At 43.2% G+C, this 27990-nt stretch overlaps 1 protein-coding gene across 2 annotated transcripts in view; it reads left to right on the top strand.

Annotated features, from left to right (window-relative positions):
- Positions 1-27990, top strand: part of NFS1 (NFS1 cysteine desulfurase) — a 2153374-nt gene that overhangs the window by 186763 nt on the left and 1938621 nt on the right. For both annotated transcript variants that reach the window (XM_044090162.1, XM_044090161.1), the window contains exon 3: positions 3637-3753. In XM_044090162.1, the coding sequence (XP_043946097.1) occupies positions 3637-3753 (117 nt within the window). The remainder of the gene's footprint in view (positions 1-3636; positions 3754-27990) is intronic.

Genomic DNA, 27990 nt, shown 5'->3' with positions numbered 1-27990 from the left:
AGAGGATACTGCATCCCATTTCGTCACTTACCAAAATTGAAGACCCTCCCAGATGTTCCACCCGGTCAACGGGAGGCCGCTTTGGCAGAAATTGGCCATCTGCTAAAGAAAAGAGCCATCCAGCCCGTCCCCCCAGATCGGATCAGGGTTCTACTCCAGGTTCTTTTTAGTGCCAAAAAAGACGGGGGATCTAAGACCAATTTTAGACCTTTCTCTCTTGAACCTGGCAGTTCCCAAGGAGAAGTTCCGAATGGTCACTCTGCAATCTGTTCTCCCCCTTCTGGGAGAAAATCACTGGATGTGTTCCATAGACCTCAAAGATGCGTACTACCACATTCTAATGGACAGATGCTCCAGGAGGTTTCTCCGCTTCCGGCTGGGAGCCAGTCACTACCAGTTCCGGGTCCTTCCCTTTGGTCTCACCACAGCCCCCAGGGTGTTCACCAAAGTATTAGCAGTGGTAGCGGCCCACCTGAGGCTTCAGGGGGTGCAGGTCTTTCCCTACCTGGACGACTGGCTCCTTACTGCCCCAACAAGGCATCTACTACTATTGGCGCGAGACTCCTTTCTCCATCTTGCTCCCTGTCTGGGCATCACTATAAACACAAAGAAATCCAACCTAGCACCCACACAGCTCTTAGATTTTATAGGGGCCAGGTTAGACACAAGGAGCTTGAAAGCCTTCCTCACTGCGGACAGAGTTCAAAATCTGCAGCTCCAGGTGCGGGCCATTCTCCACTCAAGTTCAGTTCCGGCGGAGTTGGTCCTGAGGGCTCTAGGGTCCATGGCGTCTGCTATAGCACTTCTCCCTCTCGCCAGGCTCAATATGCGCATCCTCCAGTGGACTCTCTTAGTACAGTGGTCGTACCTTGCTCTTCCTATGCATCATCCCATTGCGATCAGCAAGGCTTGCAAGCGGTCCCTCCTGTGGTGGCTTCACTCCCCAGATCTCCACGGAGGCCGCCCATTTTGTGCTTCTCCCCCTCTCGCCACGGTGACCACAGACGCCTCCCGCCTTGGGTGGGGGGGGGGGCATTTTGCATGCCGGACCGTCCAAGGCACGTGGAACGATTCAGAGACCTTACTGCATATCAACGTTCTAGAGATGAGAGCAGTGCTCTTAGCGTTGCTAGCACTTCAGGACTTCCTTCCCTTGGGAACAATTGCGATTCAATTGGACAACATGTCGGTTGTCTGGTATATCAACAAGCAAGGAGGAACCAGGTCTTACCCTCTTTGTCGAGAAGCCATGAGAGTTTGGGAATGGGCAATCTCCACCAACCACTTTCTAATAGCAACGCACATTCCGGGTCGGTCCAACATCCTGGCGGACAAGCTCAGTCGCACCATTCTGACCCCTTACGAGTGGTCTCTCAATACTCAAGTAGCGGAACGCATATTCGCACGGTGGGGAACTCCTTCATGCGATCTTTTTGCCTCTCCCTCAAACACCAAGTGCGACAGTTTTTTCGCTCTGATACCTCCTCCAGGAGGTTCCCCAAGAGACGCTCTGGTGCATGCTTGGCCACCCGGTCTTCTGTATGCTTATCCACCCTTGCCTCTGATGCTCCAAGTTCTTCAGAAAGCCTCTCGGGTGGGTTGCAGAATGATTCTCATTGCTCCGTTTTGGCCTCGACAGATCTAGTTCCCCTTCCTAAGGTCTCACTCGGTGAATCCCCCTTGGATTCTAGATCCCATTCCGGATCTGATATCTCATCCATCCTGCCTATCTCCTCCGAACCTGGACAACCTGAAGCTGACCGCTTGGCTGCTCCAGTTCCACTCTTGATCAGGACTCCCGGTATCTCGTCCCCTGTTAAGGCGATCCTGGTGGCAGCTCATAAGCCGTCCACTAGGAAAGTCTACCGTAACAAGTGGAAACGGTTTTCTTTGTGGGCGGCAAGGCCTGAACCCTTCACAGTTCCTCTCCTCTAGTGCTTGATTTCTTAACCACTCTTTTTAACGATGGTGCCAGCAGTTCCACAGTCAAAGTACAACTTGCGGCAATTTCACATTATCACATTGGTCATGACTCCAGTCCACTCATGTCGGCCAAGTTGTGTAAAATTTTCCTTAAAGGTACTTTCCTTCTCAGGCCCCCTGTAAAACAAGCGGTTCCTCCCTGGGACCTTTCCTTAGTTCTCCAGGCCTTGACCGCCCCTTCGAACCGCGGCTACGGTAGATCTCAAATTCTTGTCATTCAAGACTGCCTTCTTAGTAGCCATTACTTCGGCCAAGAGAGTTTCAGAGCTCCAAGCATTATCAGCTAAACCTCCTTACTTGGTCTTTCATCCGGACCGTGTTTATCTCAGGACCAACCCGTCCTTTCTTCCTAAAGTAGCTTCTGAAGCAAACATTAATCAGTCCATTAACCTCCCTGTTTTCTTTCCTAAATATGAGAACAAAGGTGAATACAAGCTTCACTCCTTAGATGTTCACAGGCAACTTAGATTTTATCTAAACAGAGAACGGCTGGTCATAGGCAATCCGACCAGTTGTTCATTTCCTTTGCTAAATTTAATTTGGGCAAGCCAATTTCTAAAGTCTCTCTGTCTCGCTGGATTTCACAATGTATCTTATTGGCTTATCAAGCTTCAGGAAGGCCTGCACCGGAGGGTGTACACGCCCATTCAACCCGGTCAGTCTCTACCTCGGCAGCCTTTAAGGCTAGGATTCCTCTAGATGATATTTGTGCAGCAGCCACGTGGGCTTCATCTCATACTTTTATTTCCCACTATAAGTTGGATCTTGCATCTAGGGGTAGAGCATCATTTGGCTCCGCGGTGCTTCGGAATATCCTTCCATGATGGCCGCCCAAGATTCAGGTAGCTGGGGACTCTGTCCCACAGGTTGCAGACAAATTAATCTCCTACTTCAGATTTAGAAGTTATGTACTCACCATAACGTTCCATCTGAGTAGGTGTATTCATTTGTCTGCAACCATCCCACCCTCCTATCCCCCTGGCCTTTCAGTTTCCTGCATATGGTGTGTTACCCTTTTCAGGGTGTTCTTGCTGTTGGCAAACTCGATCTGAGGTCATGAGGGTAGAGCAGGGCATTATGGGTGAGGGGAGGAGCTGAGAGCTTGGATCCATAGCTGGTAAACCATGCCGGTTCGGATCCGATATCGGATCCATAACCCACAGGTTGCAGACAAATGAATACACCTACTCAGATGGAACGTTATGGTGAGTACATAACTTCTAATTATCTGAACTAATTGGGAACTAGGGTAGTTTGGATAATCAAATGTGCATTGAACCGGATAAAAACAACTAAAAATCTTCTTTTCTCTGCATGCAGGGAATACATCCAGTAGCAAAGTTCTTCAGGTTAGATTTATTTACATTGCACAAAAACAAAATTTTCAGTGAAATGTTTGGGAATTGACCCTTGTGGCAGAGCTTCTGCATTAAAGGGATTGGATGTACTTTACTGCAAGCTGTGCACTGTGAGGAAAGTGGTAACTGAGTAAGGAATTATACAGAAAATGTGCATCAGAGCCTTTACATATATTAACTTTGTTAAAAGCTAAAGAATGCTTGCAGCATTGCATGTATTGCAAAAATAAATGCTTATGTCCTTCTCTGTATTTTGTATTTTTTGTGTTTTTTTAACATTTATTTATTCTGTCAGGACCCACGAGTTCTGGATGCATTGCTGCCATATCTGCTAAATCTTTATGGAAATCCCCACTCTAGAACTCATGCATATGGCTGGGAGAGTGAGGAAGCCATGGAAAAAGCCAGAAAGGTACGTTGCTTAAATATTTCTATTTCAACTTAAAACTTTGTTAATGAAATGATGAATAGCTGACAACCTTTAATGATATTTTTTAAGCATTCAGCAGTCTGTTTTATGTTTTCATTGTTAAAAGTTACTGGGAGCTTTCTCCACCTGTCCAGCACACACTACCTGATAGAAATGATTTTTTAAACACCTTTATTAAATTATTACTTGTAACATAGGCAAACTTATATAATATAAAAGTAATCAAACCATATTAACAATTTCACATTTACAAATATTATACATCACATATATTTTTCCTATAATCTAAATAATATTACATAAATTATTCAATTTCTGCCATCTCTTAAACCTCATTCTTCATGTAAAACATTTTTTCTGCATAAATGTTTCCCAAAATTTCCATTTATTCTTTGTAATTTATTTCTACTCTTTTTCTAAAGATCATACTTCATGTTCTTTTATCTCTGTTACGATATTCACTACTTCAAGTATAGTTTGTTTAGATTTTGATTTCCATTTTCTAGTAACTGCATTTTTGGCAGTCATTAGAATTAAATTTAGGCCTTACTCTGTCTAGGTAATTCAGATCCTGTATCCCAGCTTAAAAAAAAATAATTTCCTTAGTTGCACTTTTTTGCTTATCCAGTATTTTGATCGCGTACTCTGTAAAGAGTTTTAAAGTCTGCCAACTCATTACTCTCCCAAAACATGTGTTCCCATTTACCTCTTTCTTCCTCATCACACATCCAGCATTTGCCCTCTACTTAAGGAAAAAATCTTTGGAGTCTACTCTGGGTATAAAAGTATCTATACCAATACTTCCAAGCAAAAATCCTAAATCTTAGACTTTGTGTATTTGGGAGCCATACATATGTCCTCCCATTGTTTCTTTGTGAATTGCATATCCAGTATTTTCTAACTTCATCTGATTGAATCATGTAGTTATTGTGCAATTTTTTATGCACTACTAATTACCCTTTTTTAACAGCAGTTTCTTTTCTAGATTCACTTAAAAGCTTTATCAGTGCAGGTAATTTATTTAGGCTACACCTAGCCCTTTCTTTTTGTTTGTACTGTACCTTCCTTATCAGGGATTGAGATCAATCATTAGTCTGCAGTGTAGTTGTCTCCCTGGCCTGTTGTTCTTTTACATTTCCTTTTCTAATTATTTATTCCCAATAGCTTGGTTCCTTTGTCAGCTTCTTCCATTAAATTCCTTCCCCTTCTTGTCTGTTCTCTGTACTTTTTTGCAGTCATCCCTGTCTGCAGATTCTTCTTTCTGCATTCCTATGTTGGCTTAGTTCTTAGAATACTTTTGCCACTTTATGAATCTATTTTGGATGACTGTTCTTAAGGATCTGTGTCCAAAATCCCTTTCTTTCCTTATTTCTTGAATTATCCCCCCTTGGTTCATTATCATCATCATCTCTTTCCACTTTGAATTGTAGTTTTCTGCTTGTGGTGTGTACAAGAGTCTTAACTGAGTAGCTCTAAAATATCCATTCAAATCATGTAATCCTAAACCTCCTTGTTCTGTTGGGAGGATCCACATTTCCAACTGGACTCTTCTTCTCTTTCTGTCTCAAAGGAAATACCCCAGCTTTTCACCAGTTACTGTCCACAACTTCTCCTCTGGCTGATAAAAAGTAAGCCTGACCTGTGTATAAAACTGAAAGGGATAAACATTATTTTTACTGCTTGTATCTTGCTATACTTATCCATAGATAAGACCTTCCAGTTTCTCAGTTTTTTATTACTTTTGTTTAGTGTCTTCCCAAATATCTTTAGCTTCCATAACCAAATATTTTTATCCATATTCGTAAGTACTTCATTTTATCATATCCCCATAAATATTGGTATTACGGGATCAGTTCAAGTCTGGGTACATAGTTTATCTCTATAGCCTTTATTTTATCTTCATTGATTTTATATTCCAAAAAAACGTGGAACTGTCTTAAAATATTCCACAAGACTAGAGATGTCCTTTTCTGGTTCTGTCAGGTACAAAGTAATATCTACAAATCCAACTTTTCTTGAACACCATACCAATTTGATCCTTGAATTTCTGAGTCAATTAACTCAAATAACAGAGGGAAAAGAAGGCACCCTTGGTTAGTTCCGCTTTTCAAACTCAGCTTATCACAGAGGAATCCCCCCCCCTTTTGATTTTGCCTCTGATCCCTCATATATACTTCCAGTCAACCTTATTATTGTATCAGGAAATGTAGATGCTTCCATTGCCCTACTCATAAACTCCCAACTTACTCTGCCGTATTCTTTCTTTGCATCAAGACCTAATAGTAACGGTGCTTTTTTCCTGCATTTTGCTTCCCTCTGGATCGTCATTGTTCTTCTAATGTCAAATGTTTGTGTCCCCTCTCAAAAATCACTTTGACTCATACCTGTCAATTTTGGCATCAGTTTTGCCATTCCTTTAGCCATTATAGGTTTAAAATTTAAATGGACCTATATGAAGCTGGATCAGATGGGTCTTTACCATCTTTAGGTATTACAGCTACCTCACCTTTTTTCCAGGATGTTGGTGTCTCCCCTCCTTTTAAAATACTGTTAAATTCTTCCAAATCTTTATCACATTCTTCCCTCTTAACTTCCAAATGTCCACTGGAATACCATCTATTCCTGGAGATTTTCTTGTAGATTGGTTATACATCACCATTTTTATCCCATCTCCTCCTATCTTAACTGCTAGTTGTTGAGCTTCTTTTACCTCTAACCTTGGCATATTTACATCTTCCATAAATATTTAATTTGTGCTTTTTCTTGAATTCCCCAGTTCTCTGCTTTATACACATTTTTATAAAATTTCTGAAATATCTCTTACACCTGTACAGGATCTCCAGTTATTTTTCTTGTTATAGGCTTCCTAAGTTTGGCAGCAGTCATTTATACTTTCTGTTCCCTAAGTCGTCGTGCCAAAAGATTTTGTGCTGTGGAGTTATTAAAAAAAAAAAAAAAACAGTATAGCAGCAGTCTTACTAAACTCATAGGTTGGTACTAGGCTATCAGCCCTAGGGCCTATACAAGCCTAGCCATAACAATTCCCTGGCTATTTCTTCCCACATTATTTACTTTCCTGGACCCCTGTCTAGCAGGGCGACTTACGTGATCCCTGGGGTGAATTTCCTTTCTCCCATCCAATCGTCAAGGTTCCTCTTGAAGAGGTCCAAAGAGGCACTCTGCTTGACATGTATGGGCAATCTATTCCAGAGTCTGGGGAGTCTCTGGGTCAGGAACCTATCCCTCCAGCATGTTTTGTTTATTGTGATGACAAGGTTTAGATCCCTGGAGCATGTAGCTCTGAGGGATTGGGATTTCTTTAAGTGTAGCATGTCCAACAGTTCTGGGTTTGACATGGCCTTGTATGTTAAGCAGAGATCGCCTCTGAGTAGACGATATGCGACAGAGTATAGCTGGAGTTTTTTAAGGCGGTCAGCGTAGGGCATCTGCTTTAGGCCTGTGATTCTTTTAGTGAGGTATTTCTGAGGCCTTTCCAGTTGTTGCAGATGTCTTGAGAGGTATATACCAAATGGGGCGTTGAATAATGGGTCTAATGAGGGATGAGTACAGTGGGACAATGACCTCCTTTTTTCTGGATGAAAAGCCCTTCGTAATGAGGTGTGCCACATAGAAGGATTTCCTGACTGTTGCGGCGATGTGGTTATCGAAGGTGAGACCACTGTCCACCTGTGTCCCTAAGTCTCTTATCACACTTTCTGTATTTAGTGTACTGCCACCTATATGGTAATTCATGGATACATGTTTTTTCCCAAAGGGGATAACAATACATTTCTTGGCATTGAGCTTGAGCCCATGGCTCTGGCACCAAGCATCTGTTTCTGTAAGGCCCTTTTGTAGAGTATCCACATCATTTGGGGATTCAATAATGGCTCCCAGTTTGCAGTCATCTGCAAACTTTGTTAGCCAGAGTCCCTTAGTGTTGACCTGTACTTCAGAGAAGTAGATGCCAAACAAGAGCGGCCCCAGGACTGAACCCTGAGGTACTCCACTTGTCTGGAGCTGGATTTGGAGTCTGCTACTTTTACAGTGTGGGTTCTATCAGTAAGCCATTTAGCAACCCATTGGGTGACATAGGGATTAATGCCCAACTTTAGTAAGTTTATCTATGATTCCAGAGTGGGGGATGGTGTCAAAGGCCTTGGCAAGGTCTAGATAGGCTGTGTGGACCACCTTACCCTTGTCCATGGCTCTGGAGACTGATTCAAAGTCAATCAGGTTCAGGAGACAAGATCGGCCCTTCACAAACCCAAACTGGGTGTGGTCCAGTGTTTGAAGGTTGCCAATGTCTTTGTTTATAAGTTCCATGATAATACGCTCCATGGCCTTGCAGATAAGGCTTGTCAGACTGATGGGACTGTAGTTTCCGGGATCCAAGGTGGATCCCCCCTTGTGGATTGGGATAACTGTAGCTCTGCGCCACTCAGTGGGCACGAAACCTGAGGTGAGGCTATGATTAAACATCTCACTTAGGTGAGGTGCCAGTTCATATTGTAGTTCATGTAGTACACAGCCCGGGATGTCATCTGGTCCCATGGATGCTGTATTCTTGGCTTTAGAGAGTGCGTTTTGTACCTGTGTGGCCGTTATTACTGGAATTTGGCAATCTTCCGGTATTGAGATGGGCCATTTAGGGGGTGAGAGGGGGGTGAAGTTGGCACTGAATCGATCTGCCAGGATATTGGCAATATCCTTCAGATCAGTATATTTAATGCCATTCTGTTTGAGCTCAGAGCAGATCTGAGCATTGCCATTTAGATTTTTGACATAGTTATAGAATGCTTTGTGGTTGTCTTTTGGAATCTTTGGCAATTTTATTTTCATTACTAGCTTTGGAGGATTTTATGAGGCATCTCAGTTTCTTACTGAGGCTAGTAAGGGAGTTTTTTGCATCCTGGGATTTTCCTCTTTTCTGCAAAAGTTTCTTCCTTTTGTTGTAAAGTTTGTTTATGGCAGGGGACCACCAGATTGGCTTCCTTTTTTTGGATGAGAGTATTTTGGTTCTATTTGGGATGGCACGATTCATGCATGAGTGGATGTGCTCATACAGTGCCTTAGTGTAGGATTCAGCAGTTGAACTTTCAGTTCCCGTCTGCATGGGTGTCATGAAGTTTGTCACTTCTGACTTGAGTAGCATGAAGTTGGCTTTGGAGAAGTTTTTTATGGTGGTTTCTTTACTGGGGGTGGGGTGGGGTGTGGATGTTAAGGGTGATTAGCTTATGGTCAGACCTGACTAACGAGGGGGTGACCATAGGGTATGGAGCATTGATTTCCCATGTTGGTAATGACCAGGTCTAGGATATTGGAGCCCCTGGTGGGACTATGGATTAGTTGATCCAGGGCGTTGGAATTTATGAATTCCAAGAACCGTTGCGCAAAGGTGTTGGGACATGAGTAGTTTTCCCAGTTAATGGCAGGGTAGTTAAAATCACCCAGTATTAGGGTGTTTGGTTCTATCTTAATATTTTCCAGTATGTTTAGAAAGGTGTAGTGAGAATCTTTGGGTATGATGGGGGATCTGTAGCAAGCTACAATTTGGATTGCAGTCTTACCTAGTATTAGTTGCACTTGGAGAATTTCAGACACATTGTGCTGGCCAACTAGCCTAGTGGTGTGAATATCCTTGGTGAATATTGACACTCCTCCACCTTTAGTGTTTCGGTCCTGGTTTGGTGGCCGAAAAGTGTGGTAAGAGTTGTAGCCTGGTATTGCAAGGGTGCTCTCTGGAGCCTTGAACCAGGTCTCAGTTACTGCACAGATGTCGATGTTCTCCATTTTTAGGAGTGCCTCGAGAGAGTGCATTTTGAGGTTTAGACTTCTAGCATTGAGTAGCATTACCTTCAGATTTTGCATGCTTGTACCTGTTACGGTGGTGGTTTTGTCCTTTGAAGTTTGCCTAAAAAAGGCACTATAGGGGTGGCAAGAGCCTTAGCCAGTAACCTGAATCCCAGGGGCGACAGGTGCAGACCATCTCTGGCAAAGCATCGTGGTCTGTCAATCATGTCATACCAGGCAGACAGATACTGGATCCCCTTTGAATGACACCATAAGCTTAGCCAATTGTTGAAGTCAATCATTTTATCCTTATATTGTGGTATCATTCTGGGCGAAGGCAGGATGCTACTCGGGGGGGGGGGGGGGTCTAGGGTCATACCTGCCTGGGCCACATGATCCGAGAACTCTTCCATGTCTCTCTTCATGTAGTCCAGGGAGGTACGTCTCAAGTCATTCACTCCAACATGGACAATGACAGAGTCATATTTGTACTTGTTGTGGAGTGACTTGAGTGCATGCGTTATGTGGCGGATCCTGGCACCCGACAGGCAGCTGACTGTAATTTTCTCCTTATTCAACCTGGGGAGAGGGACATCAGTGTGCCGGACTATAGAGTCACCTATGACTAAAGTGTTAGGTACATTGTCTTGCCTTAGGGGCTGTTGCTGGGTGGCACACTGGTGTTGTGAACTATGTGACACATTGGTTGTGATTGGTGTTTGTTTGCGTTTCAGCTTCAGAGGTCTTTGTTACTTGGGCAGGTTACAGTTAAGGGCCTCTGCATATGTGGATTTAGTGTTGCTATATGTGGGTGTTGGTGGTGCGGGTTTAGAAGGGCTTTGTGTTGCTTGAGGTGTAGTATGGGTGTTAACCTTCTCCTCTTGACTGTTTAGCACAATCTTGGGTGGAGAGAGCTTTGCTTCCATTTTGGCTATGTAAGTGCATCTCTCACAGGTTGTAGTGTGGGGTGGTAGGAGGAGAGGGTTGTCCGTGTACATGAGGCAATTGCTGCATTGCCCCAGTATGCCCAGATTCACCAGGTGGACAGGAGAAATCACCGGAAGCTGACCCTTGGACATGCCTGGTTTGGGGCTTTTTTTTTTTTTTTTCTTTGTAAAGTATAGGAGCTGTTTCCTTAGCAAGGTACTTTGCAATTATAGGCTTAGTGCCTACTATTAATTTCTCCTTGTTAACAAGGAGAGTTCAGTGTTTGTATGAGTTTAAGGCTTCCTAGTGCTTTCCAGCAGGTATTAGAGAAAGTGCTAGTCACAGGGATGCTTAAAGGTAAGATTGAAAAGAATGCACTCTGCAGTGTGCACTAGAGAAGTTAGATGTGAAAGTAGGTAACTTGAGTTTTTCCTGTTTAAAAAGTTAAGGTTTAGTGGAGAGTTACTATTTTTAAAACAGCAAGATGGATTGAAAGGGGTGGTCACTTTTGTATTTTGGTACTATGGAATACTGTAGGATGGCCAATAAATTTAAATAATTGAAGGGGTGGGATTTCAAAAATGATGATTTTGTGATTACTCACATAAGCCAGTGAAAGTAGAGAGAAATGAGATATATGGCAGATTAACATAAGAGGCGGGCAACTAGAAAGACAGTGGTATTTAACAAGACAACTTAAATGGGTGGGAGGGCGCGGGAAAAAATTCTGCCTGACTCAGAACAGAGAGCGCTGTGGTCTCTTTTGAAGTTTTAATATGCTGTTAAAACAGAATGCAAGCAAAACACAAGGTAAAGAAAACAAACTACAGTATTCAAAATATAGAAAGGCAATACAGTAATACAAAAAATAAAAGCAAACTAACCTTTCCTTCACAGCAAAGTGTAGCAGAGTCTGGATGAGCCTTTCTGGTAAATGTATATTATCCAGGTACTCCTTTGATTTCTCTTTTGCAGTCTGCAATTGTGCCTCTTCTTCTGTGAGATTCCCTTATTTTGTAATACTTTTACTTTTGACAGTCCTTCTAAATAATTATTATTACTTCTTAACCAGATATCTTTTTCTTTTATTTATACCATATACTTAAACTCCATTTTCACTTTTATCCCACACACTAGCTATAACTTGTATTTTCTATCTTCCCTAATAATTCTTGGATAATTTCCACTACCTATTCCTGTTTTAACTGGTATGTGGGGAAGCGCCAGTGTCTCATCTTTACTTCAGTACTCTGCATTTTTATCTTAGTAATTATTGGTGCATGAGCTGAAATAGTTATTGGATGTGTGTCAAAGTTCTCAATTAAATAGACATGTTCCTGTGAAGTATAATTTGTCAAGTCTAGCCCAGGTATTTTACCTTGGGGAAATATGTACATTCACTGTCTGAATTCCTACTACTGAATTTACATCATTTATACCAAATATTTTCATATATTTCTTCAGAAGTATACAGAAATCTACCCTTTTTTGTTATATTTTCCCCCCTAGGCCCTCCCAGATACATCCTTGTTGTTGAAAATCAGATTCCATTTTCCACCTTTAAGTGTTCTTCTCTGCTGAAAGCGAATTCTCCGAACTTTTGTTAAGCTCCAAAATAGCAGTTTTACTTGGAATATAAGTCCTCATCTCTTGCCAGTAGCCCCTTACTACTGTAAATCTGCCATTATCTTTTATCACTACTGGAGCTCCTAGTACTCCTCTTTTACTTGTCCCTGATATTCTGCCGAACATCTATCCTGAAATACTTTCTTTTTCATATTCACTTGCTCACGTTTTCCATATATGTTTCCTGTAGCATTTCTCTGTGTACTCTGCATTTCTTAATATAATTCATTTTTGTCTATACCTGTGAGACCATTCACATTCAAGATAATATGGAAACTATATTCATTATGGTAAGAAGTCATTATTCTCACCTATTATGTATGACAGCTTTTTTTAAATGTCTTATTTCCTGCTTTTGTAATACCTGCACCCATTAATATTTTGTAGGTTAATCCTTTATACAGTTTTTTCTTATCAACATTGGAACCTTTGTCACATTTTACAAGACTTTTTGTTTTAGTAAAAATCCTCGACTGAAAAGCCAAACGCACCTGCAGAACACCCCCATAACCTATTAACTTCATTTATTTTTATTTTATTTATTTTACATTTGTTGACCGGGATAGTCCGACTGGATGCATGTCCATTTTCAGCGGAGGCCCGGGGAGAAAAGCTCCAAGGGTAAGCAGATATAGCATTACATAATACCAGCATTACATATTACAAACAGACTATTTACAGAGATTACATAAGTAAGCAAGTTAATACAAGCACACACAACTATGTACAACTTTAAATAATGAAGTTTAACTCTCCTAATAGGAACATTTGCGCCAGATAGACAGCCGCTAACACAGGTGCTAATAAAGCTGAATTTGAGCATATCCGTGCAGAGACGCAAGTTATTGCCTGTCCCTCTACCTACATTACTTGGTGTCTGTTCTTTTTATTTTTATTCCCCCTCCTCCAGATGTGAAAACTACTTAAATACTTTCAGAAATCATTAACATTTAGCCTTGAAGAAATGAGTGTTCTATCTTTTATTGCCCTGTTATCAGCTTGCTTCCATGAAAAAGCAAGCGAAAAAAGAAAAATGTAGTTGTTTGTTGCAGCCTGAAAGACAAACTGAAGCATTTATTGCCAAGGGAAAACTTTTCATTATGTTCAGTGTTTCCATATTTACTTGCTTTCACTTAGAAATTATTATTAAACCAAGTCAGGGTCTCAATCCAAACATTCTCACCTATGCAAAAGAAAGAGAAAACATATCAGCTCTACATATATTATGGTCTACTTACTTTTACACACCACCCCTCCACCGCAACAACCAAATATTACTTCCTGTTAACTTAAGCATGCTTTTATCTATCTTTTCTTCTTTTTGCTCTGTAATGCCAGTATTTCTGAAAACCAAAACAGAAAGAGATAGAAGCGGGAGAAATACAGAAAAGGGCATCAGTTTACTTAACTTTATCACATAGAAGAACAGCTAAAAATATTTTACTGTAAAATATATTCTATTTATATTCGTGAAATGTTTCATAGAAATACTGCTAAGGAAATAAAGTTGTTTTACTTCTTCCTTCCCTCACAGTCCCTCCAAACATTAAGTTAAACAAAATCAGCAAGAGTCCACACTTTCCACTTATTCTTGTGTATCCTTCTTTCGCAAATGCGATTGCGTTGTGGTTTCACATTTATTCACTAATTTCTGTGTCTGGTTTCCTTCCTGTTCATCTCCATCTCCAAACTCCAGATTCTGGTTCAATTCAACTATGCTTCTGATTCTTCTGGTCAACTCTTGTGCTTTTCCTCTGTCTTAAGCATTTTCCTTTGGAGCAGTGGAAAGGATTTCACTGGCAAAGTCTCTCCATGTACTTTATTATCAGAAGAATGAGAAGCAGAAGACTTCCAGTATGGTACGAAGCTAGTCTGTCGTGCTTTTCCACACCTCCCTTGTGTCAGTGGTAAAATAAAGTATTAAACGAGCAGTGAGCATATTATAGCCGTGAGAATATCCAAATTTCCATAGGGTGCTGCTTTAATGAAGAAATCAAGGAGTAGGGTGATACACTTGGTTAATAAAAATGCAAGTTTTAAAGCAGCTCTGCTGCCATGTGTACACAATCGTGCAGGGACCCAGAAACTAGTCTTCAAGAAACAACAATGTCAGAAGTGGGGAATATTGCCAATATGAGGGAGATCTTAGATATGGCATATACAAAAGTAAAGAAAATTAGTTCCTCACTTCTGGATTATGCCCAAAAGACTGGCAAAAGACTTGAGATAGCGGCGACCCTGTCTACACATTCAAATGTTATTGAGAAGCAGAGAGGGCTAAGCAAGCAACATGAAAGACAAATGGAAGTGTTTGCAGCGTGGTAGTTAGTTTGAAATTCAGGAATAAAATAAAGAGCTGAAAGACAGGGACTGCCAAGGGGACTAGAGAATAATTAATGTGCCTGAGGGGAGTGAAGGAGGCAACTGCAAGGGCTGTTAAGTGAGTTGGCTGGTCTTCCCAAGGAAAGTATTCTTCTGAACACAGTTTACAGAGTGCTTGCATCAGGAAATGTAAGGAGAATATTCCCTAGGCCCATTGCATTCAAGGTACAGAGTTGCACATTAAAGGAGCAATTACTGGGGAAGCTTTGGATAAAAGACAAACAGTTGGAGGTGAGCAGCCAAACTATATATGTTGAATGAGACTACTCAGTTGGGACATAACAAAAGAGGGATAAGTTTATTGGTAAAAACAGGCACAGCAGAAAACCATAAAAGCCGGCAAAAGAATAAATACCGTCACACCAGTACGAAATAAAATAAAGAAAAAAAACTTTAATGTGAGCGCTTTCAGCAAGCACATTAACTTGCTTTCTTCAGACAGTTATAAAACAGGTTTGGTTCTCTTTATTTGCTTTTCAGCTGAATAAATTGATGAGTCAGCCTACTTAACAAGCAGGAAAATGTTAAAGTAGCCTCGCCACACAACATAGAATAAACCATAAGCTGCTATATAAATCTTATTCTCATGCAGGGATATATATCAGACACCAATAAATGTTGTAAACACGTACCAATATTTGGACAAAATTACCAAATTGTTAACTAAAAACTATTATAGATGTAATGGAGCTAAAGAAAATTCTGGGAGAAATAATTGAATTGCAGCAAAGAATATTTCCTTTAGGTGGGGACTGAATTTGATGTGCACCAGTGAAGATGTGTCTGGGGGCCCCAGAAAGAGAAATATAGCAAAGGAGGGTAAAATTTTAAAGAAATTTATGAGAATATTTGTCATGGAAGATGTGAATTTAGTAATGGGAATTTGGAGTGAATTTACATATTATTCCCAAGATAGAAAAACTGGGCTAGGCTAGACAGAATTTAAATTTCGCAGGAACGTGAATTTAATTGAAGGTCTTGATAAGCACCCAATAACTATTTCAGATCATGCGCCAATAATAACCAAAATAAAAATACAGGATAATGAAATAAAAGGGAGACACTGGCACTTTCCCACCTATCTGTTGAAAAGAGAGGAATTTAAGATCTGGATAGTGGAAATTATCCAGACGCTTTTAGAGAAGATAGAAACATTTTTCTGAAAATATAGCTAGGGAGTGAGATAAAATGAAAGTGGAATTTAAAAATGGGTGGAAATAAAAGAAAGGACACTGGTTAAGAAGTAACTAATATTTGTCAGTCCCTCTAAATAATTTTTAAGTATTGTAAAATGGGGGGGAATCTCACAGAAGAAGAGGAGGAGCAACTACAGAATACTAAACCAGAATATAAGGGATTACGTCAATAATATGCATGAGTTTATAAAGATTGCTGTTCTGAATTTTTTCATTTTATCTTCAACCTGTAGGTTTGGATCCAACATTGGATTTGACTTGGCCATATACTACAGCTCTAGGATCTGAAATTGTAGCTCCTCCCCTACTCACAATGCCCTGCTCTTCCATCATCTCCTCAGATCTCATTTGCCGCATTTTCGCCAGCATCAGGATTGCGATCTTCTGAGCTCCCTTGGATTTTTCATGAGTGTTTTCTAAAAAAATTTCTTCTGTTTTTCTTCCCATTGTATGATTTCTTCCTAATATTTCTCTACCCTTGTTTCTATTTTGAGAAACCACGTTTTTCTGTTTTATTTTTGTTTTTTGGTTCCTTCTGCTCCTTTCTTTTCTTTATATATATATATATATATATATATATATATATATATATATATATATATATATATATAATTTATTTTTTTCATTGTCAGAAAAGCCAGCTGGTTTTAAAAAGTGTGCTATGTGTGGGCGTAGGATCCCTTTGTCAGATGCCTACATAGTGTGTATTGTGTGCTTAAGGCCTGCTCATTTGGACTCCTCCTGTGCCATATGTGCTGGCTTCAGCTAGCACATTTTCATTGATAGGAGGAATAAGCTTGTTTTAAATGGCCTTTTACTGTCTGCGGCGGCTTCCTCCTATGTGACTCCATCAACTTCAGGGCCTCAGACTCCCTCCAGGAAACGTAAAGAAAAGAAACCGTCCCTGGACAGAGCTCCTTCTTTGTCTGGTGAACCTTCTCGGAGAACTGCCAACACATCGGATTCTAAGGATTCTGGTCCAATTGTCAGTGAAGACTCTTCTCAACTCTGGTCTCCAAGGTACTCCACTGAGCCAATTACTTCAAGGCCCAAATTGCCCTTATTGAAGTCTCCCAGACCAGTCTCCAGGCCACCATCTGGCTTATTCCAATCAGGTCCTCTCGAAGCCAATCTGAAGCCGAGATTGATAGCATCCTAATGAATTTTCTCAAGGCTCAAATTCAAGATGTATTCACTATAGAAAGAAGGGTGGCCATTCTGGAGGAAAAAGTCTTCTATTCCTCTGCAGACATGGATCCTGGGGTAGAACTAGAGAGTTCCTTGATGAGGAAACAGAGTCAACTAGACCATCCCCCAAGACCAACTCTAATCAGGTATCTCTTCCACATTCTTTAGTGCTCTGACCCCTGTTGGATGCATGAGCCTTCACTTGTTCAATCTCTCCTTCTCCAGTCCAACCGCCATCTCTGAAGTTGTTGGATCCAAGGATCCTGAGAGTCAGGATGTTGGAGCCTGCCTCAACAATGGTTGCCCTGAGTAGTTCGGCCCTGAAAATCTTGGAGCAGGGTGACTCTCGGAGCCATAGCATGGGCATCTGGTCAGAGGATTTAAGTCAGTGACGCAGTTTTTGGAGCTGTTTCTTCCCTCTCAGAGCCTCATCACTTGATAAGCCCCCCTCACGGATCTGGGAGTGGCGGAGGCTCGCAAGACTTCTTCGACAGCTTCAGCTCCAACAGATGTGCCCTCGGATCCCCGTTCACCCTCAGCATTCCAAGTGTTGGAGAGGGTTCTTTCTCTGTGTGCCTAGGAGACCGACTACTCTTCATTCTTTAGAGCCTGGTTCCTCTTCGAGGGTTTGTGCCCGAGTCATCCCTTCTGTCACCTACCGGACAGCCTACCAAGAAGAGCTTCCAGGTCACTTCTCATTTGGAACGCCCTGAGTCTTCCGATACCTCTCCGGAGCACCCCACCGAGGAGGTCCATCGTAAGTGTACGTGCAAAAGGAGGCACTTGGATCCCCCCCTGAATCCCTCACAGAGGACACCAATTTGGATGAAGGGGAAGGGTCCCCAAGATCCCCACCTTAGAATGTCTCCTTTGGTGACTTCATGGAAATCCTGCACCAGAAGGGTGAGTGGTCTGCCCAGAACTCTTAAGAATTTGTGTTCCCGGAAGCCTTTCGGTCAGGCCCATGTACATCTTGGGTCACCCCCGCGGACCCCCTTATTGATCTGATCTGCCACAGGACATAGAGCCGGACACAGTAGAACCCATCCCAAAATGCCTGAACATAATCCTTAGTGCCCAGTCTGATAGACCCCATTGACTAAGGGTGTCCCAGTCGATGCCATGGTGGTTGCAGCAGCCACCAAGAAGGAGCTGGCCCAGGAAAGCTCCTCTGTCCACCTCCCCTAACCGGGAGCCAGGGCAGTGGATAGGTTCGGTAAGCGGATGTATGCTTCATCGGCCTTCGGACACCAAGTGCTGAACTACTTGGCATATGTGACCAGACTACAGATGTCATCAAGTAACTCTCTAGTTCTACCCCAGGATCCATGTCTGCAGAGGAATAGAAGACATTTTCCTCCAGAATGGCCACCCTTCTTTCTATAGTGAATACATCCATGAGGCTAATCTCACATGTGGCAGAAGGTGGTTCACAGGCATCCAGTTCAGGCATTGCTATTGGACGCCATGCCTGGATGCAGCTTTGTGATTTCACGGAACCCTTCAAGGTATCATTCACCGACATCCCTTTCAACAGATCATCCTTGTTTTGTCCTACAGTTATAGACTCTCCCAGAGTGAAAAGGATGGAAAGACCTTGTCTGCCTTTGGAATCCATTTTGCCACCCCTCAATGGTCCTTCCCCAAGAACCAGTGAGGTGGTAAAAAGTTGTGGTTATGAAGATCTCGGGGTTCTTTCCAGGAATCACAGGGAGACTTTTCCTCCAAAGGCAGAGGGGAAAATGGAGCAAATGGCAGATACCTCCCTTGTAGCAGAGGGGGTCCAATGAACTAGAGGTCTCGAGATACCTTCTTGGACAGGCCCAGTCAATGATCCTGAATGATTGCTTGACTGCTGGTCTCTGGAGGCAGTCAGAGGAATGTTAATCTCTACACCCAGTAGCCTGGGAAGCCATCACAAACGACTGTTGGGTGTAAAATATCTATCATCTAGATGTTGTCATACCCTTTTTCCAAAATCCCACTCCAGTCAAGATCTTCCCTAGTGTTCCACACAATCAGAGGGAGGCTGTGGCATTAGAAATTTCAAAGCTGTTCACAAACAGAGTCAACTAGACCATCCCCCAAGACCAACTCTAATCTGGTATCTCTTCCACATTCTTTAGTGCTCAAGAAAATGGGGGGACCTCAGACCCATTTTGGCTCTTACAACCCTGAACAAATCAGCTGCATATTCAGAGTTCCTAATGGCCACAATTCAGTCCATTTTGCCCTTCCTGCAGAAGAATGACTGGATGTGTTCAGCAGACCTTCAAGATGTGTACTATCACATGAAAGTGAGCAGGTACTCCAGAAGGTTTCTCCACTTCCACTTGGGAGCCAATTACCTGTTTAGAGTACTCCTCTTTGGTCTCACCGCAGCCCCCAGGGTGTTCACCAAATGTATAGTAGTAGTGGCAGCAGCTCACCTGAGACTGCAATGGTTCTGTGTGTCCCTATCTGGATGATTAGCTCCTCACTGCTCCCACCAGGCATCAACTCCTTCAGGCCAGCGATTACCCGTTTCAACTAGCCTCAACCTTGGGTGTCTCCAGTCTGAAGAAATTGCATATACATCCGGTCCAGGTGGTAGACTTTGTTGGAGCCCGTCTGACCAAACACATTGCCTAACTCTTCTCCCTCCAGACAAGGTTTCCCCTCTCAGACTCTGTCAAACAGATTCTAGACATCCCTTCACCTCTAGCATGTCTTGTTCTAAAATCATTGGCTTCCATGGCTGCCAGCATAACTCTTGTTCCTATAGCTCATCTCCATATGAAAATACTTCAGTGGTCTTTTCTGTGTTGTCCTCTAAGTCATCTGGTCAGACTATCTCAAGTATGCAAGGAATGTCTTTTCTGGTAGCTTCAATCTGAGGTTCTCAAACAAGGTCATCCCTTTATCCTTCCTCCGCAGAAGGCCACTGTGACAACGGGCACTACTCCACTTGGGTTGGGGGGGGGCATTACCTGGGTCAGACTATCCAAGGCATCTGGTCCACATAAGAGACCAATTTGCATATAAACCTCCTGGAGATGAGAGCTGTGCTCCTAGTGTTGCAAACCCTTCAAACCTGTCTTCCCTCAGGAACCATTGCGTTTCAGACAGACAACATGTCAGTTGTTTGGTGGTGTTTGGTACATCAACACGTAGTGAGCAACCAAGTCTTACCCCTTAAATTGAGAGGCCATGAGCTTATGGCAAAGGGTGATCTCTTCCAACTGCTTTCTAGTGGCAACATGTATTCTGGGAAAGTCAAACATTCTAGTAGACAGGCTCAGCAGGACCATTCTGATGCCTCATAAGTGGTCTCTGAACCCTTCAGTGGCAAACATGATCTTCCAGAAATGGTGTCAGCCTTGCTGCGATCTCTTTGCGCCTCCATCCAGCATCAGTTGCAGCAAGTTTTTTGCCCTGATCCTTCTCAGGGACAGTCACTGAGAGATGCTTTAGTCCATGCTTGGCCCCCCAGTCTGCTTTATGCTTACCCTCCTCTTCCTCTAATTCCCAAATTCCTCCAGAATGCTCAGAGATTGAAGTGCAAGGTATCCTCATTGCCCCTTTTTGGCCCCAGCAAAGTTTGGTTTCCCTTCCTTTGGTCTCACCTAGTTTGTCCACCATGGACTCTGGATCCCATTACAGACGACCTGTTCCATCCTTCGGGACGCTCTCACCCATATCTGTCCTGCCTGAATTGACTGCTTGATTGCTCCAATTCCAGTGATGGCTAGAAGTCTTCCCCAGTTGGAAAAAATTTAGTTGCAGTGCATAAAGCTTCCACCAGGAAAATACATAACAGCAAGTGGAAGAGTTTTTCCATTTGGGCTCACTAAAATCAACTGGCTCGCTTTACTGCTCCCATTCCTATTTTAGTTTTTCTAGCATCTCTTTTTCATAATGGATCTAACTTTTCTACTGTGAAAGTGCAGTTGGCAGCCATTTCTAATTTTCACATGCGGGGAAAATTCATCACCTTTGGCCTCATCTAAGTTGTGCAAGACCTTTCTTTAGGGCACTTTACTTCTTTGCCCACCTGTTAAGGATCCCAGTCCTCCATAGGACCTCACTATGGTTTTGCAAGAATTGGATGCACCTCCTGTTGAACCGGCAGCTAAAGCTGATTTGAATTTCTTGTCATGGAAGACTGGCTTCTTAATAGCCATCACTTCAGCTAAGAATATTTGAACTGCAGGCTTTATCTATTAACCCATCTTATTTGATCTTCCACAAATAGAGTGACTTTACGTACCAGTCCTTCTTTCCTGCCCAAGGTTGCATCTGAGGCCAATATCAATCAGGTCATCAGCCTTCCAGTTTTGTTCCCCAATTTTCAAAACAAAGTGGAATGCAGACTCCATATGCTAGATGTACATAAACAATTATGGTTTTATTTGGATAGAACGAAACAATTCAGGAAGTCTGACCAGCTCTTGGTATCCTTCTCGAAAGTTAATTTAGGGAAACCAATTTCCAAAGTGACTCTGGCTAATTGGCTTACAAGCTGCATTTTACTTGTTTATTCCATTAAAGGAATACCTTTACTTGTATTTGGCAAGTCTCATTGTACCAGGTCTGTGTCCACTTCTGCTGCCTTTTGGTCTAGAGTTCCTATTGATGACATCTGCTCTCTGGCTACTTGGTCTAATTCACATACCTTTATATTTCAATACAAATTGGACATTATTTCCAGGAACAGGGCCTTCTTTGGTTCTGCTCTGCTCCAGAATATCCTTCAGTGAGGGCCTCCCAAGAGTTATGTAGCTGGGGACTCTGTCACATAAAAAACAACTTCAGATAGTTACATACTTATGATAGCATTCCATCTGAGTTGTTGGTTTTTCATTTGTCTTTAACCTTCCCTCACTTCATCCCCTTTCCAAATTTTTAAGACTTGACTGATATGGATATTGATATCCCTTTATCTGTTTGAGCTCCTGAAGTGCTATTTTCTATTGTGTTCAGGGACATATATTTATACCTTTTTGTTGTACACAGTAGATAGATTGTGGATCGCAAACTCAGCCTGAGGAGATGAGGGGAGAACAGGGTATTATGGGTAGGGGAGGAGCCCAGATTATTGGATCCTAGAGCTGTAGTATACGGCCGAGTTGAATCCACTGTCTGATCTGAACCCACAGGTTGAAGACAAATGAAAAATCAACATCTCAGATGGAACATTATGGTAAGTACATAATTTATTATTATTTTTTTTTAATAACTGTAGAACACAAAAAATTTAGCACAATGACTCTGGCAACAGAACGTACAAAAGACTGCCACCAAACTTAAGCAGCCTATAACAAGGAAGATAATAAACAATACTGTAGAAGTATTAGAAATGTTTTGGAAATTCTATGAAAGTCTGTATAAAGTAGAGAAAATTGGAAGCCAAGAAAATGTGCAAATGGAAGTGTTTATGTAAGAATTAAATATGTTAAGGCTAGAGGGAGAGGAGGCTAAATTACTAACAGTTAGGATAGGAGGAGATGAGATAAAAATGGTGATGTGTAACCAATCTACAAGAAAGTCCCCGGGAATAGATGGTATTCCTGTGGAAGTTTTGAAGCTAGAAGGGAAAAAAACTGATAAAGATCTGGAAGGTTTTGTTTAACAGTATATTAAGAGCAGGAGAAGTACCAACATTCTGGAAGAAAGTGGTAGTTGTAATACCTAACGAGAGTAAAGATCCATCAGATCCAGCTTCATACAGGCACATCTCAATACTAAATCGTGATTATAAAGTGTTTGTCTATAATGGCTAAAAGAATGGCAAAAGTGATGCCAAAATTGATAGATGTGGATCAGTGTGGTTTTGTGGAGGAGAGGCATACATTTGACAACATAAACAGAATAGTGATGATGCAGAGGGAAGCAGAATGTAAGAAAATACCACTGTTGATGGTGGGTTTTGATGCAGAGAAAACATTTGGCAGAGTAAGCTGGGATTTTATGAGCTGAACAATGGAAGCATTAGCATTTCCTGGTAAAATTATAAGGTTGATTAGGAAGATCTGCCTGTGTGTGACCTCGCTTGCTGTCTCGCTATGGCTGGTGTCTACACTCACATTCTCTGTACTTGGCACACTAGCCTGTTCCATGCCACCACCCTTAACCTGTCCATTATCTGTGGCTGCTGGGGACTGGGTATGTGTGGGCATACTGACTGTGTGCGGAGACATGCTGGGTGAAAGTGGGATACCAAACAACGGCAAAGATTCAGGCACCAACAACCCCACCTTTGCCTCACTGACCACCATCATCATGGGAGTCCGCTAAGACACTGACATCAGGTTGTGAGGAAGAAGGACACTGAACCCCTGTGGTCACCTGCGACAACATATGTAAATTAATACCCTGCAATATTATGTTTGCTGATATATATGCACACACACACTCCTGGTACAGTCTGGCACAGCTGTGATACCTATGGGCCCTTCAGGGCAGACCTTACGGTAATTCTGCCTGTCGCAATCCATCTCTTTTTCTCTGCTTCTGTAAGGCCCACAACAAAGGGTGATAAATCCTACTGTGTGATGGGCCTAGTAGCAGTATGGTAATAGTGGCCAAGACCAAGGCTATTGGAGTGAGCTATACAATGTCACCAAGTTCATATGCACATACTGTAAGAGCTGACTTAATGCTATACAGACCACACACAATGACATGGTGTAATGATATTTGATAACTGATGAAGGAACAGGACTGTAGACTGTCACTGTAGTACCTACACAGTTCAGATTCACAGAGATTCCTTTCAGACAACATTGCAGGACAGTCTGCAATACATGCAGGAAACATGTCAAGTACTAGGTGCATAGCCTCATAACATACCAGGCTGTTGGCCCTGATGCCCTCATAAGCTTGGCCTAGACTTTCGCCCATTTCCCTTCAAAGCCAACACCTGTTTCCCCTGCCCAGCTGGGACACGTGGGATCGCAGTGGTGTCTCATCCATTTCCCATGCCTTCGTTAAGCTTCTTCTTCAAGAGGGCTATACATGTACTCTACTAGACATGGGGAAGGAGTGTATTTTACAGACAGTGTATTGGGTGGGACACTACACTATCCCGCCAACAAGTACTGTACATGTCACAGACCAGGTGAGGGCCTTGCGTGCTTGATGCGTGAGTGGGGTTAGTCTTACAGATATGCAGAAATGCTATCAAGGCTGGTTTGGAAATGGACTTGTATGCCAGACACAGGTCACCTATGATCAGTCTGTATGAGACTGAGTACAGGGACAGGGCTTTCAGCCTACCTGTATAGGATAGGTGTTGTAGACCCTGGATTTGCCTGGTCAGGAACCTCTGTGGTCTCTGCAACTGCTGCATTTGCTTGGCAAGGTACATACCAAAGGAGCCATTGTACTTGGCAATGTGTCTGATAAGGGTGGAGTGCAGGGATGTTGTGGCCTTCTGGTTCTTGGATGACATACTCGTGTTTGTGAGGTGGGCCATGTAGACACCCTTCTGTACAGTGGTGCCCACATGGTCGGAAACTGTCAGGTTGTTGCTAACCTTGGCTCACAAGTTGCCTCACACCTGATTGCATGCTCAGTACATTATTACTGTCATAATTAGTGTGGATGACATCTGCCACAGCAGGGGGGAATGATGCATCTCCTGGCGTTCAGTTTGCGGCAATGCTTCTTGCGCCAGTCATTAATTGGGTGAGGGCCTCTTGGGGGATGCTCACATCAGTAGGGGAAAGTAAGACAGTGGCCAACTTGCAAGCATCTGTAAACCTGGTCAGCCACAGACCACTGCTTTTGTCCTGTACCTCAGATACGTACATCTTAAACAGTAGAGGCCCCCAGACCGATCCTTGGGGTACACCGCTTTGGAAGACTCTACTACCAGAGGTGGGTTCCACTACTTTGACCGAGTGGGTACTATCATTGAGCCAATTAGCTACCCATCTGGTAACATACAGGTTGATACCTAGCTGTGTAGGCATATGTATCCTGGCAGCCTGGGGATTATTGAGAGAATTGGGCTAGGTGAAGGTAGGCATTGTTCACCACCACCTCCTCATCCTTGTGTTTGTTGACCACTTCAGAGAAGTCAACCTGGTTCAACAGGCCTGATCTCTCTTTGGCAATACCACACTGTGTGGGGTCAGGCATTTTGAGGTTGCTGATGTCCCTGTTCATAATGTCCTTGATAATGTGTTCCATGCCCTTGCAGAATAGGCTAGTTAGGCTGATGTACATATGATTGGCTGGGTCGGTTGATTTTCACCTTTGTGTATAGGGATCACAGTGGCTGTCCTTTGTGCAGATGGGATGACACTGGTGCTCAGGCTGTGGTTGACAACATTGCATAATGGATCTCAGAGCTTATGCCAGAGTTCATGTAGGATGCAGCCAGGGATGGTATCAGGCCTATGGAGACTTCTGTGTGTTGCCTTTGAGAGGGCATTATGGACCTGCTTCCTGATGAAGGGAGAGGGCCGGTGCTGTGCATGCACATGTGTACCGATGGGGGGACAGGAGGGGTGATGTTTACACTTCACCTGTCTGCAGCAATTTGCCTGTATCTATGCCGTATGTGGTGTTGTTGACCACCATTACAGAGCATATTTGTGTGTTGCCACTGAGATTGCAGACGTATGTGTGGAAGGCCTAGTGATTGGCCTTGGTAGATGTGTCCAATTTGCACTCAAAGATAGCCTTAGGGTAATTCACTTGTGACCTCATTTGCTTGTCCAGACCAAGGTGACATTGCTTCCAGTAAGACACCTTTTCCTTCTTGTCCCTGTCCAGCAATTATTTCCACCTATTATGGTATTTGTGTATTGCTGTTGTCCACCACGGATGTTTACCCTACCTTGAAGGGGGATGTTGTTGTCCTGTCGGGTATTGCTGAGTCCATACAACTATGTAGGTGCTCACATAGTATTGTGGTGTGGGCATGGGCACTGCTGCTAGTTCCAACTGATGGGACTTTGGCTCTAAAGCTACTTCTCCCTGCTCTGAGGATATTTATAGTCATTAGTGTAAAGTTGATTTTGTTTGACCCTGATAGGGGGGGGGGCAGGGGAGATGGTGACCTGAACAATGATGGCTATGTGGTCAGATCTTACCAAGGAGGATGACAGTGTAGGAGTGCTACAGTGGCTACTCATGTTGGTTAGGACCATGTACAGGAGTGTTGACCGGCTGATCCACTACATTGTCATTGACAAAGCCGAGGAATCTCTGTGCATTCATGTTCAGGTGGCATAGGTCATGCATACTATGGTTGGGTAGTTGAAGTCACCCAAGAGCAGATTCCAGCAAGTCCCAATAGGTGTGGTGGGTGTCCATAGTCAAGGTTGGAGGTGTGTAGCTAGCTATGATTTGAGTAGGTGTTTTGTAAACTGTTAACTGCACTTGGGATGTCTTCCGTGCATCATACTGTTTGGCCAGCCTGGAGGTATGTGTATGATAATATTTAACACTCAACCTCCTGTGGCTTTGCAGCCCTGCATTAGGGGTCTACACATATGATGCGATGAGTAACCTGGCAAGGTTAGTGTGATCTCCACAGTTGCAAAGCAGGTGTCCGTGACTGCACAAATGTCGGCATCCTACAGGACAAGGTACGCTTGCATTGACATGGGATGTTATGTGATCCTATCTCGCCTACATTCTGACTGATGGGTTCGGAGCCGATCCTCGGCTCCGACTTGGCACGCTTATGCCAAAGAGCGAAGTCTCTTATTGGCTGAGCTTACTATATCCCAGGATGCACCACTACCAGTCCCCCAGATCTCGTTTGCCGCTAACAAGCGAAGATGTGGTCTCAAGCTTGGCTGAGCTAAGTAGTGTTTTTCACTTACTTTCCTGTCAGGGATTTCCTTAAAATTCAACAAAAAGCTGTTTTAACAGCTATCTTGTGTTTCTTGTTGTATGAGTGAAGATTTTTCTTGGTGAATTACTTGTGTGGTGACTGCGTATTGTCTGACTAGAAGTCCCATTGAGTTGAAGGGCCTTCCCCTGTCAGTCCGTTGTCTGGCGAGTCCCGTATTTTTTTTTAGGGGTCTTGGATCCTTTAGTTTTATATTTTTCTATTTGTGACAGTCCTTGTTTAAAAAAAAAAAGAGAGAGATAGAAAATTTTCTGTGATAGTGTGTTTTGTGTTTTTGGCTACTTCACTAATTTGATTGCCATAATGTCACAGGCTCCTAGGCCTTCAGGGTTTAAAAAGTGCACTAAGTGCAGATTCAAAATGTCAATAACTGATGATCATTCTCTCTGTGTGTACTGTTTGGGCGCTAAACATTTGCAGGAGTCCTGTAGCGTGTGCCACGCGTTTTCCTCGAGGGTCCTCCAAGAGAGGAAAAATAAACTTATTTTAAAAGGCCTTATTAAACCCTCTTTTGAAGAGGCATTAGCTTCCTATCCTTCTCTGCTAAAAAGAAAAGGGCGTCGGCTCCGACCAGTCCGTCGGAACCGACCGCCAAAAAACATAGGCAGGCTTCTCCTTCGGCTCCACGGACTTCGGAGCCGAGGGCGGAACGGTCTGCCTCGATGCCTCCAGCCTCGACTCCTCTGGGTTCGGAGCCGACGTCTGGGGCATCGAGAGGCGGGTCATCTTCATCGGCTCCACTGATCTCGGAGCCGATGAAGGTTGTCCACTCAGACACTTCCTCCTCGGCGCCGAAGCCCTCTTCGGCACCGATGGAAATTGGTTTGGACATTCCTTCGGCGCCGATAATTGTCGAGTCGATTCGGAGCCGGTCCCCTAGTCCCTTGGAGCCGTTGGAGAGGCCTACTCGGACCCATTCGGTCTCTTCCAGGTCATCAAGGATGTCAGATTCGGACATAGACAGGGTGCTCCAAAGACTTTTCCAGTCCCCAGTCTTTCAGAAATTTGTTTCGGCTCCGACCCAATTGGTTATGGAGCCGATAGCCCACTCCATTGCCATTCCTCCTCCGACCGCTTCGGCTCCGTCAGAGCAGGTGCTGATGGAGCCAGTGGAGATCCTAGGGTCGGCTCCGACCCTTACTCCAACCCCGGCCTTCGGGTCCGAGTTTAGCACACGGACTTCTTCGGCCGGACCCGGGGGTGACGTTTCGGGACCGATGTTGTCGGTTCCAAGCCTCCCTCTCGGTGCTTCGGCCG

This window comes from Protopterus annectens, chromosome 12.part0 (assembly GCF_019279795.1).
Source record: "Protopterus annectens isolate FY-2018-M chromosome 12.part0, PAN1.0, whole genome shotgun sequence".
NCBI lineage: Eukaryota > Metazoa > Chordata > Ceratodontiformes > Protopteridae > Protopterus > Protopterus annectens.
The sequence above is the reverse complement of the archived record's forward strand: the minus strand, read 5'-3'. Positions and strand labels throughout refer to the sequence as shown.